Below are 13443 nucleotides of genomic sequence, written 5' to 3' on the forward strand. Positions count from 1 at the left end.
TTTGAATGAAAACTCTTGGAAGATCATTGCTGCCATGTTTCAGTTTGTTTATATAAAAAAATAAGTTTTACTTTGAGCTCCTTGTGTTGAGTCTTCACTCTGGGTCCAACCGTTATCTGTGACAGGATGACTCTCAGCTACTACCACACCAAGCTTTAGATCAGTGTCTGAAAAATGGACTGAGTTAGACTGCCCGTCTGCCACCCGTCAATGGAAAACACACTCTCACTACTCCTGAACTTGCGAAGTGTGACTAAAATGCCTTTTTCTTCCCGAGCTGATTTAGACTGAACTCATTTTGTTTCACTGCAGCTACTGATCTGATTCCTGCCGGCTCAGAGTTTGCCGAATGTCAGTCGGATGATGAATTTGTGTTCTCCAGCGTAGACCCAAGCTGAGGATGACAAATTAACTTTGTGGTATTTCACAGCTTTCTTTGATTCCCTCAAGTTGAAAAATGTCAGAAAAGCAGTTCTTGATGTTCTGTCAAGTTCCACCACAGGAAACAGCTCAGAACTCCAGAACTCCATGTCCCACCTGCCACAGCTTACCTCGCCTYTAATGTCACGCTTTCATCTGAATAAATATCTTAGTTTTTCTTTTTTTCCTACTTCAAACTCAGACGTCATGCATTAAATCCCATGAAGCTAAAAGTATGCTCTCATAACTTCAAAAGTTTCAGGTAAATAAAGCAATAAAACAAAATATGCTGATTAGTGTTTGAATCTGCAGTTAGTAAAGTTGTTATAAATGGATAAAATTATAATGTACTGTATAAGTCTATAAGTTAGTCAGTGCACCATATCAATAATCAATCAAATTTACTTTGATAAGTTCTGAATAATTGTGAAATAAGTGTGGTTGACCTTGTTGACCCAACCTGGGACTTGTGTGGTCTTGTCTTTTAAAATATAAAAGATGAAAGTGTTCAGTTGTCTGTTTAACGTATTTCTCAAGACCATCAGCTGTGATGTCAGGACAGGGTGACCTTTGTTCATACTTCTTGTTGTCCTGATGCATCTCAGTAATCCAGGTGAAAAATCAAAAAGAAAAAAATTGTRTAGGTCYTCTGGACGGGTTCTTCTCTAATGAAACGTTTCGTCTCTCCTCCAAGAGACTTCTTCAGTCTGAGAGTTTCAGGCAAAATTCAGGCTTTTAAGCACTGCCTCCATGTGACTGATACTCACATCACATGGCAATTGTTGACACCTAATTAACACATATTGTTAACAGGGGGTGGAGTGATACTGGCACTCTGTTAACAATAGGTGTTAATTAGGTGTCAACAATAGCCATGTGATGTGAGTATCAGTCACATGGAGGCAGTGCTTAAAAGCCTGAATTTTGCCTGAAACTCTCAGACTGAAGAAGTCTCTTGGAGGAGAGACGAAACGTTTCATTAGAGAAGAACCCGTCCAGAGGACCTATACAATTTTTTTCTTTTTGACTTCTTGTTGTCGTTTTTTTTATTAATAGAATGACACTTTACTTATATTTGCAAGTTCATTTCCCCCCTAAACACAAAATCTATAATAAAGTCCAAAACTTATTGGTTGATGTTTTTGCCTTCTACCTATTGTTAATGTGGCAACGAATGGCAGTAAATCATGTAATCATCTCTCTGTGTTCGGTTTCTCTAAGCTGCTAGTACAGTTGGGTGAAATATGCAAAAAAAAGTACTAGGCACTTTGAATATTTGTGGCATTTAGCTGATAATATTTAATTAGATGATTAATAGATGACAATTGCAGTCACGTGTAGCCGACGTTATGGTTTCATTTTCTGTTTTTCTTTGTTTCCAGTTCATGCCGGTGTTTCAGGTGATTTAACAACTTCATAGGGTTAGCTGCTCCACGCTGCCTTCTACCATTGGTCACACCTGATAATAATAATGTGTCACAAAAAAAACTGTCATCAAATGGTACGAATTCCAGTAATTTCATAGTGGAAAATAATTATTGAAAATTTTACTGTATTTATTCATATAAAATACCATCATATTTTTTTCAGCTTAAAAAGCATAAAAAAGTCTAATCATCAATGACCCATTTATAATACTACCCCCCAATTTATGGATTATTTTTAGGGTTAAATTTCTAGCATTATACATGAATAAATACAGTAATTGCACACAACACAACTTCCAGAGAACATACCAGTTGCCTTCAATCTGTAAAGACCCAGAGAGGTTTATTTTGTTCAAGTCACTTGTCTTGTTGATGCCACTGCGTGACATAAATTGTGTGGCTTCTGTTTGTTATCTCCCGCTGACATCCTGTCATTGCCCCACGTAAGGACTTGCGGCTTGCTGGGTATGATGGGTCAGAACTTTGAGGGCGTGTTTGTTTTATGCAGAATGGGCTTGTTTCTACTGCATTTCACTTTGCTTAAAATGGTCCACTTCTACATGCTGATGGGCAGTTTCGAGGAGCAGTTCGCTGAGACTGCGAGGCCGTACGGTCATCGGTAAGACACGTCCAGTGAAGAACACCAGGACAACCAAATGACGAGAAACTCTTGGAGGGACATAGCAGAGCTGTTGCGTTTGTCTGTTGCAAATGGTGGTGGGCCAATTGGCAGATGCACGGTCGGAGTGGAGACCCTCGCAGGAAGAATCCAGCTCTTCCACTTTACCTTGCTTTACAGTGGGCGGAGCCTGGGAGACCACCACAAATATCATGAAAACGCACATCTGTTTCTGTGAGCGAATAAAGCGAGGCGTATGCTACAGTAGGAAGACAGAGGGACGGATTTTAATGATCCACTGTCTCACGTCTTGATGAAGCCTAACCCAGGCTTTACTGTTTAGTTGCTGCCACCTGCTTTTTCCCATCAAACAGACAAACACAAAGACTTATGTTCTGATGCATCTCAGTAATTCAGATAGAAAAAATCAAAAAGAAAAAAATAAGTAGATCCTCTGGATGGATTCTTCTTTAGTGAAACGTTTGGTCTCTCCTCCAAGAGACTTCTTCAGTCTGATGAGTTTCAGGTGAACTCAGCCTTATAAGCACTGCCTCCACGAGGTGGACAAACAGGTTAGTCACATGCGAAAGAGGGCCATCACCCAACAATAGGCTTGATTACCTCTATTATTCMTAGAGGGTCATGTGTCCCATCACTGACTTATTGGTTTGGATGCTGTGGTTATTTGGTGTTTTGTTATGTGTATGTAGTGAATGCAGGCGGGATTCAACGTCCCCTTGTTTTTGTCTCTTTCCCTCTTTGTGTTGGTATTGTTGGGGCCCTGACTCACACCTTTTGCTCACAGGGGGCAAAGACTTATATTATCAATTATTCATTTTCTCCTAATGATTTCAATGACGTTCATTGGCCATAAGTGGATCACTAACACAAAAAGGGCAACAGGTCTGAAATGATTATATAAAAGGTCATTCTATTGTTTGTTAAGCCATCAAAACATTTTTTAGCCCAAGTGACAAAAAGTGCAAAAAAGAAAAGTCTCTGAAAACRTCCCCACTTCATTGTGTGCCAGTGAGTCATCGTGCCAATGTCAGCTCACAAACAGCCGATCTTTGAAAATAACTGGTGAAAAATTGCTGAGACACATGTCAAAACTTAAAAACACGTCAAGCTAAGAAGCGGATTCATCATCCATTGCTTTAAAATCAAAAGGCTGACGTAAGACCAGAGTGACAGCTCATTTATTATTCCTCAGTTTGAATCTTCTGACCTCTGAATTCCCTTAAGAAGCTGCTCTGACAGCAGACGAACACATTTGCTTATTTTTCTTCAACAAAATGCTGCTTTTCTGTTCCTCGTTGCCCTCYGCATCGAACTCAACAAGCGTTTTTGAACTCTGTTATTTTAGGAGAGCCAGAGTGCAAGAAAAAGGTTTTGATTGGCGTTGCATATTTGCAGGGTTGGAAGTGTCTGTGGGTGGAGGTTAGCACTACATCAGATTTTTTTGTTACAGCAGTAAAGAGGTTGTGCTCGGACTGACAGCCCATCTGCAGCAGGTCGAACACTTATAACACCCCGCTGTCTGTCGGTGGCGATGATGACAGACCTGCTGGTGGCAAAAACAGATTCTTTTTTGGGACAAAAAAGATCAAAACACTGAGTCAAACCACAAGGCTCAACGGGGCTGAAAGCAAATTTCTCTACAGCCTTTATCTCCAACGGCTGAAAAAATAATAATAATAATTTGTTGAATTTAGGCAAGCTTTTACATAAAACATTAATATTAATTTGATTTTAATTCATGCAAGCTGCACCAGAGAAAATTGGTGTTTGAATATACGCCCACGTTCACTTTTCTTAAATTATACGTTCCACTTCAGCTTCTTGATTCAGAACACAGCAAAAAGGGGAAAATGCTAGAATAAAAGGTTTTTCTGCTTCACCATCAAAAATACACAGAATTAGGATAAAGAATTAATAGAAAAACCGGGAAAAAAAACACTTCATTGTGAATGTCCCAGCCAGGTGCAACATTTGTTTCTTGTCCACCTCCGAAAGCGAGAGATGATAAGGGGTTTTGCCTTTATRTGTGCATTTGTGTGGATTGTGTTGTGTTAGCAAAATATTTGGCGAACCATAGGATGGCTTTTAATTAAACTCACAGAAAGTAATGTACGTCTACAACTTGGAGTCACACAAATTCAAGAAGTCAACATTAATCAACATTAACAAACAAGAACGCCGATAGCTCCATCAGTTTTACACATATTGAGCTAAAGTTTGGTGTGGTAGTAGCTGAGAGTCATCCCCAACACTTACTCCTCAGTGCTATTTAGCAGTATCTCACAATATAAGGTCAAGTTTATAAACAAAAAATAAAATAAAATGAAATGAAATAAAATAAAATAAAAACCCAAGCAGCAGTCAGAGGTCAACAGAAACTGATTTATGAACAAAATAAAGTTTTGTTGCGCAGCATAAAATACTCACAAAGAACTCTGGGAAACAGAGAGCCAAATGAAAGTGCAGTGAATCAACAGGGGGAAAGAGACAAAGCAGATAATGAAGGGACCCTAATGAGCGTAAATGAGAAACACCTGGGGAGAGAGATGAGGAACAGGTGAACGTGGGCGGGGCTACAGCAGAGACAGACAGGAGAATTAAACTGACTGAAGTAACTCAAAACCCTCCATTTACTGCATGTGTATAATATCAGTGGTAAAGTTTGACCTAAACGATTATATCGTTATAATCTCTCAACAAGAGATAATTTTAGATTAAATCTCTGGCATGAAAGGCAGTGACTGATGTGAATTCTTTAACAATTTTTTTTTTTCAAACTCATGGCTGGCACCCTCCGCTTCAGTCACATTACTGTTTACCACTCTGTCTGCCAAAGCTGAAAATGTTTTGAGATCTGGACATTTAATAAAAGCAAACTCTCCTCCTGAAACGTTGAACTGAGACAGACAAGCAAACATCCACATGAAAGAACACGACAGAGCAGCAGTACTGAAACGCCAGGGGAGCCGTCAGCCAAAATCTGTCTTCCAGCTTCCCAGCAGATATCCCAGTTACCCTCTTAACACCGAGCAGGTAAATTGCTAAAGAAAGTCACTAAATCACAGCGAGCAATAACAGCAGCCTTGATGTAAACTTTTTGGCCGAAGCTCTATTAGTGCACTGCAGCGAACTGCTGCAACATTAAACTGAAGGGGGACCATTTGTCAAAGTGCTTCACCAAAGGAAACAGACTGAACTCAGGTGCCCTCTGATCCAGACGAGCTCCACTGAATGAAAGGATGCTGAAGCATATGAAGAAATGACGGTTTTCAAGCCCTCGGCTGCACGTCTGAATGATGCGTATCAGCTATGGCGTCGCGCATGAAAAATGAAAGCAATCCGATGCGCTTTAAAGGTGCTGCAAAATCATAAAACGACATTTTCCAACGTCTTGGATCAAGCCAGAACTGCTCCAGGTTTCACTAAACGCAAATGCTTTAGTCATTGGGAGAGAGAGAGAAAAACATCCTTAATCCCTTTAAACCTAACAGGGTGAAACATTATTTCAACATGTCGGGTGGAGAAAAACAAAAGAATATTTAAGAGGAAGCTGAGGAAGGCACTCATGGCACTCAAAATGACTGGCAGTCCTGCTGCTGGCCAAACTGATCCAACAGTAAAACACTGAAATCTCATCCAGCGATGCGCTGAAACAATAGTTCTCGGTTTTTGGTTGGCAGCCCTCAGGGGGTTTCTGTGTTAATCACACAGATTGTGAGGAGACAAACTAGTCTGCAATTAGAAGTTAATGTAGCTGATTGCAAATGATGTGGAAAAACTCAACTTACGAACCAGTTTTTTAAATTTTATAAAGCACAAGAAAATATTTTGCATGTGTGAAGTAATATATTGCTCACACCTAGATTAAGCCAATGTCTCGATGTGYGGTGAGTGTTGGAGACGTTTTTTGCGAAAGGACCCCGTCTGGAACCTTTCTCAGTTTAAATTCTGAGTCATAAAGTGTGAAACACACGAGACAGGAGACATCTTTGGATGGTTTCATAAGTTTGACGAAACAGGAGACAAAAACTGCAGTCAAATTGTGATATAATTACAACGCATCATCAAAATTTGACACAATTTTTCGCAATTTTGTAATTCCAACTAGTCACCAACAGTCAAAGTCCACTGAATCCCAACAACTTCACTTAAATTAGAGATCCAGACCCCAATAAAGTCCTATCTGTTAAATTACAACAGAATTAATATCTTTTACCCGTACTCATTTTTCATCTCATCTAGCCTTTACTGTAGTTTCCACAGCCTGCCTACAAATAAGTACAAAAAACCCCAGAGTTATTTAAAAACGTTGTATCGCTCAATCACTAAAATAGAAAAACTGAGAGGAAATTAGAAGCTTTCATTCAGACTGGATGGACAAAAGAAAAATTCTTGGAACTTATACATGAGTTTTTTTTATTTTTTTTACTGAAACACAACAATATCTTGAGCATCTTTTACTACTGAGTCTGAGTGCAAATAAGGAAACTGAAGTCATCGTAAAGGAAATATCTGCCTCACTCCAGAACAATAGCATCATTTGGAATTTGAAGGGATGTAAGTGAACAAATATTTGACACCTTCCTGTACACGTACTATCTTGTAATCTATGAAATACACAAAAACTACCATGTGCAGGAAGTATGAGCCTTTGTCCCATTTAGGAATGTCACACAGCTAAATTGTACTACAGAATTTGAAATACTAAGGAGGTAAGCATGTTGTTTCCACAGTGTCCCTTCCTGCAAACTAGAGAAACACCCCAGAACCTCCAGGATTTGTCTCACTCCACGCTCATATCCTTCACTTAACCCCTAGACGCAACCCCCTATTTGGTGACAATGACAGGAACAAAAGGCAGTGAAGGATGTTTTCTGGAGGCATGGAGGGAGTATTGTACCTCGCTTCCTCGAGCAGTGCGGCAGGGGCCGGTAAGAGCCAGGTGGGATGAGTGAACGAGAACAACAACATCCGTACTGAACGTCCAAGATATCCCGCCAGGCGATTACCACGTGGCCTGAGTCTAAAGAGAAAAAAAAAAAAGACAGAGTGGAAAAATGTTGTATTGTTCTCCTCCGACTCCATCCCCCACCATTAGCGAGACGGATTAATGCCAGGAGCTGTGAGTATGAGAGGGTTCGGCTTGCTGAATGCTGACACAATCACACACTGAGTTCTCAGTTTTAATCAGGCTAACATTCGAGGGCACTCGACAAAAACACAAGAACAACAACTCTGAAACTGGAGGATTTACTTATGGGTGAGTAAACCCCGAACAGACAGAAGGCTTAATAAGCCAGTTACACCTAGAAAAAAACTGTTTGTGTTGAAGCACGGCCCGAGTTTGTGGCTCAGATTGGAGACTGGAGTCTTTTATCCAGACAGGGGGTGACCCTTTTTTTTTCTTCAGCTACCAGAGGAGAGAGCAGTTATTAAAGAGGCGATGTTTGGTTTGGAGCTAGACGTGTAAAGTTTGATGGAAAGAGGAGCATCGGCAGCTGCAGCTGTAATGACTTGAGCCCCTCTGTGGCCCTGGGACTGATGTTTACCTGATGACAGAAGATATGACGGCGTGGGGGACCTGACAGGGCTGACATTTTAAAAAGGGAGATCCAACTGAGGCCAGCCCCCGTGGGAAACCCATCAAAGTGAAAGAGGTGAACAACGGGCTGAGCTGAGACACGTTATTTGGATTAATACCCGGCAGCTGACTGAACCCTTTGGAACAAACGTTCAGAGATGAAAAGACATGAATAAAGTGGTAGGATCCAAACGTTTGTGCCTGTTTATGCTTAAAAAACAACAACACTATTTTCAACATATCCTTTGACAACGTGAATAAATGTTAGCAAAAACTCAGGAAACTGATTATTGAAAGAAGCAAACCAATTAGCAACTGTGTCCAAATTCAGGGGCTGCATCCTTTGAAGGCTGATTATGTCACAGTGATGTGCACAAGCTTGTCCAAATTCGAAGGCTCCTCCAACTGTGGCCCATGCATGTGTTCTTCTTTCCCCCCCAATTTGAGGGATGGGTCCGGTGCATCCTTTTCAACCCACTCTATCCCAAGATGCATTGCAGGCATTACTTGTAATGGTGTATGAAGTGAGCGACAGGAGTACAGTTTTAAATAAAAATCTTGCAGTACAAAAATTTAAAGTTTAAAGCAGTGTAGTTAGAATGTTGTCGTTTGCATAGACATGTTTTTTTTATATTCTTGTCAGAAATCATTGTAAATGAGCTTGTGTGGCAGGTCTCTTTGTTCTTTATGTATTGGCTCCAAGTTAATTTTGTTAATTTATCCTAATATATTATTATTTTGCTAAATTCAAYCATATTCACAGCCACTTTCTTCCAGTCTTCGCAGTCGACACAACAGACCTATAGTTCATGTAGACCGGGTAGTCCGGGTAGTCCTTCAAAGGATACAGCCCATAAATTTGGACACAACTAGCAATGCACAAATTTTCCAAYGTACACCTTTGGTTAGTGGTTCTTGTCATGTAATTTCTATAACTCTGCAGATGTTTGTTCACAGAGTGCTAGCATAACACATAATAATAGCTCTGTTAGCATCACTGTCCAACTTCATCTTTGTTTCTAAATATATTCACTTAAAAAATCAACAATTCAGTAACATCAAATGCCCAAGTCCAGGACACAAACCATACCTAATTGTAATAATAGTGATATAAGCTTCAGTTTTACATGACTTTTAACAAAACCAAGATGAGCCTATTTAATGAATTGAAACAATAAAGTCCTCCACATGACTTGATGTGCACATAGAAGTCCAAAAGAACCATTCAGAGCTGGTTAAAGTGTCTGTGACATGCATATACTCATGAAATACAATATGTCTAAGAAAACATCTTTATATTTAAGAAACTTGGTATAATACACATGAGTTTATCCATTTTGTCCCATAACTGGCATATTTTCTTTTGAACTTTGCTCAGACGAAGTGAAGCAGGAAGTGACATCAAAGGGGAACTCTTCAAGAAATAAAACTCTCTGGTTTTTGTTTATTCAAACAATATTTTTTTAACTCTGACTTTTCCTCGCCTCTTTATTATAATAACTAAAATAATCTAAAGGAACAGATTCTTCTCTACAGTCTGTGTTGTTGGGCTTTGTAGCACTGCTCTGTTCACACGCAGACATTTCCCTTTGACATCACTTCCTGTTACTTTACATGCCAATATCTCAACAACTGTTCATCCCAGCTGCATGAAATCTTTTTTACAATATGTTGTCAATGTTACCTTTCCAAAAACACATTCATATTTATAACAAAAAATTCACATCACAGGCACTTTAATACTTTAGCACCACTTCTTTTACAGCTTCYCAGTTTCAAAGAGGCTGATTGAGAATGTTGTCGATGGCTCAAACCTCCGAAAAGCAGCCGCGAAGATCTTTGAGGACAAAAACAATCATTTGGAAATTAAACCGGGTGGATAATTGCTGCACCGCTGTTGTGAACAATCCAGGCCAATTATTCTGACTCAGGTTAGGGAGCTGAAAAGTATTCAAGCCCCGCTGATGAGTCTTTGTTTCCCAACCCTGACACCACAGAGTGCATGTAGCAGGACTCATGTTGGGTTAGCCACGCCAATGTTTGATGTTACATTAAGTATGATGCAAAGGAGGTTTAAGCTTTATGGTGTAACAGGAGCCTTCCGTGAACAGCCTTGTTCCTATAGGTGTGGAGCAACGATGCACAAACAGTGTGTGTAACTATTGCAGAGATTATTCTCAAACATTTATTAATGTCCCTTGTAGATGCCTGGTGCCGACATAATGAAGCAATCAGCGCAGCCACTCAGCTTACTAATTATCAGCGCCCACTGGCAACCTCTCACAGAGGGTTGTGTGTTGCAAATTTTCCCAGAAAAAAAAGACGTTTAATTACCAGAAGACAAGGAGCTTTGGTTCAACACTCATGGTTGAATTAAGAAATGAATGAACTGCAGAAGAACAAGTCAAACTCAGCAGTGTTTAGATGAGATCTGTGACACTATACATACAGACACACCTACATTGATTTTTATACTGGTGGGGACTTGGCAGTGACTTCCATTCATTGTCCGGTCATTTGTAGAGCTTAACACTGACCCTTTACCCTAAACCTAACCACCCCAGTTCATACCTAACCCTAGCCTGGTAAAAACCAGCCCCTTATTCTATGTTTTTGCTTTGGACAGAGGAATGAGAGAAATTGAGAAATGATTGCTTGCTAGGGGCATGGACTCTGTTGAAGTTTAAAATGATTGGATCTGATTTTACCCAATCGCTAATGTTTGGTTGTGACGTATGTAGTGCACCAGATCAACCGTAAAGGAAGCTATGCTAAGATGCTAACCGGAAACGGTGTGAGCTGTAAACAACCATCCCCTGCTGGGAAGAGAGAAGCACCAAGCCGAATGGGAGAAAGCCCAGACAGAGCAGAGAAGGGAGGCTAGAATTAAGTGGAAYTGCATAGAAAGGCAATGGCCATGCTAAGCTAAATATGGTCTCCATGATGCAGCAAATACGCATCTACATACACACACAGGTATAGATAAATTGGTTGTTCAGTGTTACAGTAGGCTGAAGATAATCAGAGAGCTGTTTGGTTTCAGACACAGTGATTAAGTGATAAAGCACAGATGATCCACACCCACACAGTCTTACATCCAACAGGTGAAAGAGCGTAAACACACAAGGATGATGATGATGTGTTTCATCACAGAAGTAAACAGGATTATCATAAATCTCACTCTCCACCCATCAGTATATAAATGAATAACGAGTGAACAATTAAACAACTGATACCTCTCTAGGTTTTTCTCTGAACTTGAAAAGCCAATTCTTTAAAGACAAAAACGACTAAATGAGAGAGGGGTGTGTTGTTCAAGTTTTCAGTGTGAAAAGAATGAATTAACATTAATAAAAAAGTTGTTGCCCTTTTTTACAGTAATTCTCTATATTTCTATTGCAAAAAATATGAATTGCATGTCTGATGGCTGAACGAAGGTTTGTTTTATTCTCATCTATTTGTCTCCATGTGAAACACTTTCAACCTTTACAGTAACACTTACTCAATAAATAGACTTTATTTAATTGTATTATTTTATGGGATCAATAAAATAAAACCCAAATGTCACAGAGGACATAACTGCTGCTTTTAAATAACAGGTTTGAGAATAAACAGAGGAATTAGACTTAATTATTTCCTTCTGTTGTCACTGTTATTATAGCATCTCATATTTTTCTTATGACTCCCGAGTATTTTTATGCTGTTTTGGCTATTTGTGGTTGGAAAACGACACTAAGATCTATATAAATAACTGTGTATTGCAAAACTGACAGTGACTGTAACCTATCCAGTCCTGTGCCACACAAAATGAATGTCAATGGCGTTCCAGTGGCCTGTTTGCAGCTCWTGCTGTTAAATGTCAACTACTCGGTTCAGAGGGGAGGGGATCCAGCTGGGGGAGAGTCTGCAGGTGTTTCAGACCTCCGTCACTCTGCGGTTTCTCTCGTCTCTCTGATGCTGGACATGAGACAACATGTTCAAATGACCAGCGGGAACTATCATCAAGCAGAGGCGTCCGGGATGGAGTCAGCACCCCTGGGGAAAGCTGAAAAAGTGGCTGTGGTGACAGTTTCTGTCAGAGGACGTTCTTATCACAAATGAAAATCCTCTGCGTCAGTTGTTTAAATTTAAAAAGGTTTACTTGTAGAACAATTTCCTTGTGCCAAAATATGCATGCCAAATTATTTATCTGTTCTGATTCTGAATAATGATTTTCCTCCACAGTCACTGGTCATCTGCGTGATGCGATGGACGAACATATTTGTCATCATTTTGTTTCCCGAAATTTGTGCTCTGCATCTAACCTTCCTGTCAAACATGTTTACCTGACACAGCATTTTATGTGACCTGTGAGAGCTTCAAACAGTATTAAGTATKAATGTCTTAAAAATTATGCTTTAAAGCTAGCATTGACCATAAACTACATCTCCCATAATGCATGTTGATTATTATGCAATGATTACATCCCACTCCTAGGTCAGACTGTAGGAGGAGCTCTGACTGCAGTTCAGGATCCAAGATGGCGTCAATTCACCACAACTCAACAGTAAGTAAAACTAGGGAGTAAAACTCATTTACTTACTTTTAATAGTATTTCTATGTTATTTATTTGACATTTAGTCAGTCGTATACGTAGTACTTTTCAGTATTTATGAGAGTAGGTCTTAAAAGTTTTACCACCGTCAGTGTGTGAATGTGTATATGAATGGGTGAATGACTAAACTGTAAAGCTCTTTGGGGTCCGTATGGACTTGATAAAGTGCTCTATAAGTTCAAGCCATTTACCATTTTAACAGTGTTTTAACTTAAAATGCTGTTTCAATGCAGAAAACACCAGGTAGAGCTCAGTTACTGCTTGTTAGCGGTGCTCAGTCGTACCAATGAGACGAGGAACGGGACGTTTCTGTTTTGTCAATGTTAAACACGAAACATCAAAGTTAATTACAACTGTCCCTTTGAGGGGCAACCACAAYGCTCATGTGGCCCTCACTGAAAATGAGTTTGAGCCCCCTGATCTAGTGGAGCTGCAGGCAGCTATGTATGTGCCAGAGGGCCAGTTAGGGAGTAGGTGTCTTGCTCAAGGACACCACGACATATGGGCATCAAACCGGCGACATTCACAGACATATAGCATTGGAACAGGGTTCTGCAACCTCTACAATCAAAAGAGCCATTTTCCCCCTTCAGCTCACTAACAAAATGTGTCCAGAGTCACAAAACATACTTCAGCTGTAATTATCCACTGATGGCTCATGGGCCACTTTAGTTCTGCTGAATGTTTGGTTTCCAGCCAGTGGAGGTGATATTATACAACTAAAATGCATAATGAATTTGAATATTAGTTTTACACTTTAGAATTAAAAATGACCATATTC

General features: G+C 39.8%; 1 protein-coding gene across 2 annotated transcripts in view; it reads right to left on the minus strand.

Moving 5' to 3' along the window:
• Positions 1-13443, minus strand: part of tmem108 (transmembrane protein 108) — a gene marked incomplete at its 5' end in the record, with an annotated part of 67173 nt that overhangs the window by 41315 nt on the left and 12415 nt on the right. The window contains 1 exon segment of one of the 2 annotated variants that reach the window (XM_014008349.1): positions 7388-7510. Within the exon segment in view, the coding sequence (XP_013863803.1) occupies positions 7388-7510 (123 nt within the window). 2 annotated transcript variants of the gene reach the window in all.

Source organism: Austrofundulus limnaeus, unplaced genomic scaffold (genome assembly GCF_001266775.1).
Source record: "Austrofundulus limnaeus strain Quisiro unplaced genomic scaffold, Austrofundulus_limnaeus-1.0 Scaffold49, whole genome shotgun sequence".
Classification (NCBI taxonomy): Eukaryota; Metazoa; Chordata; class Actinopteri; order Cyprinodontiformes; family Rivulidae; genus Austrofundulus; species Austrofundulus limnaeus.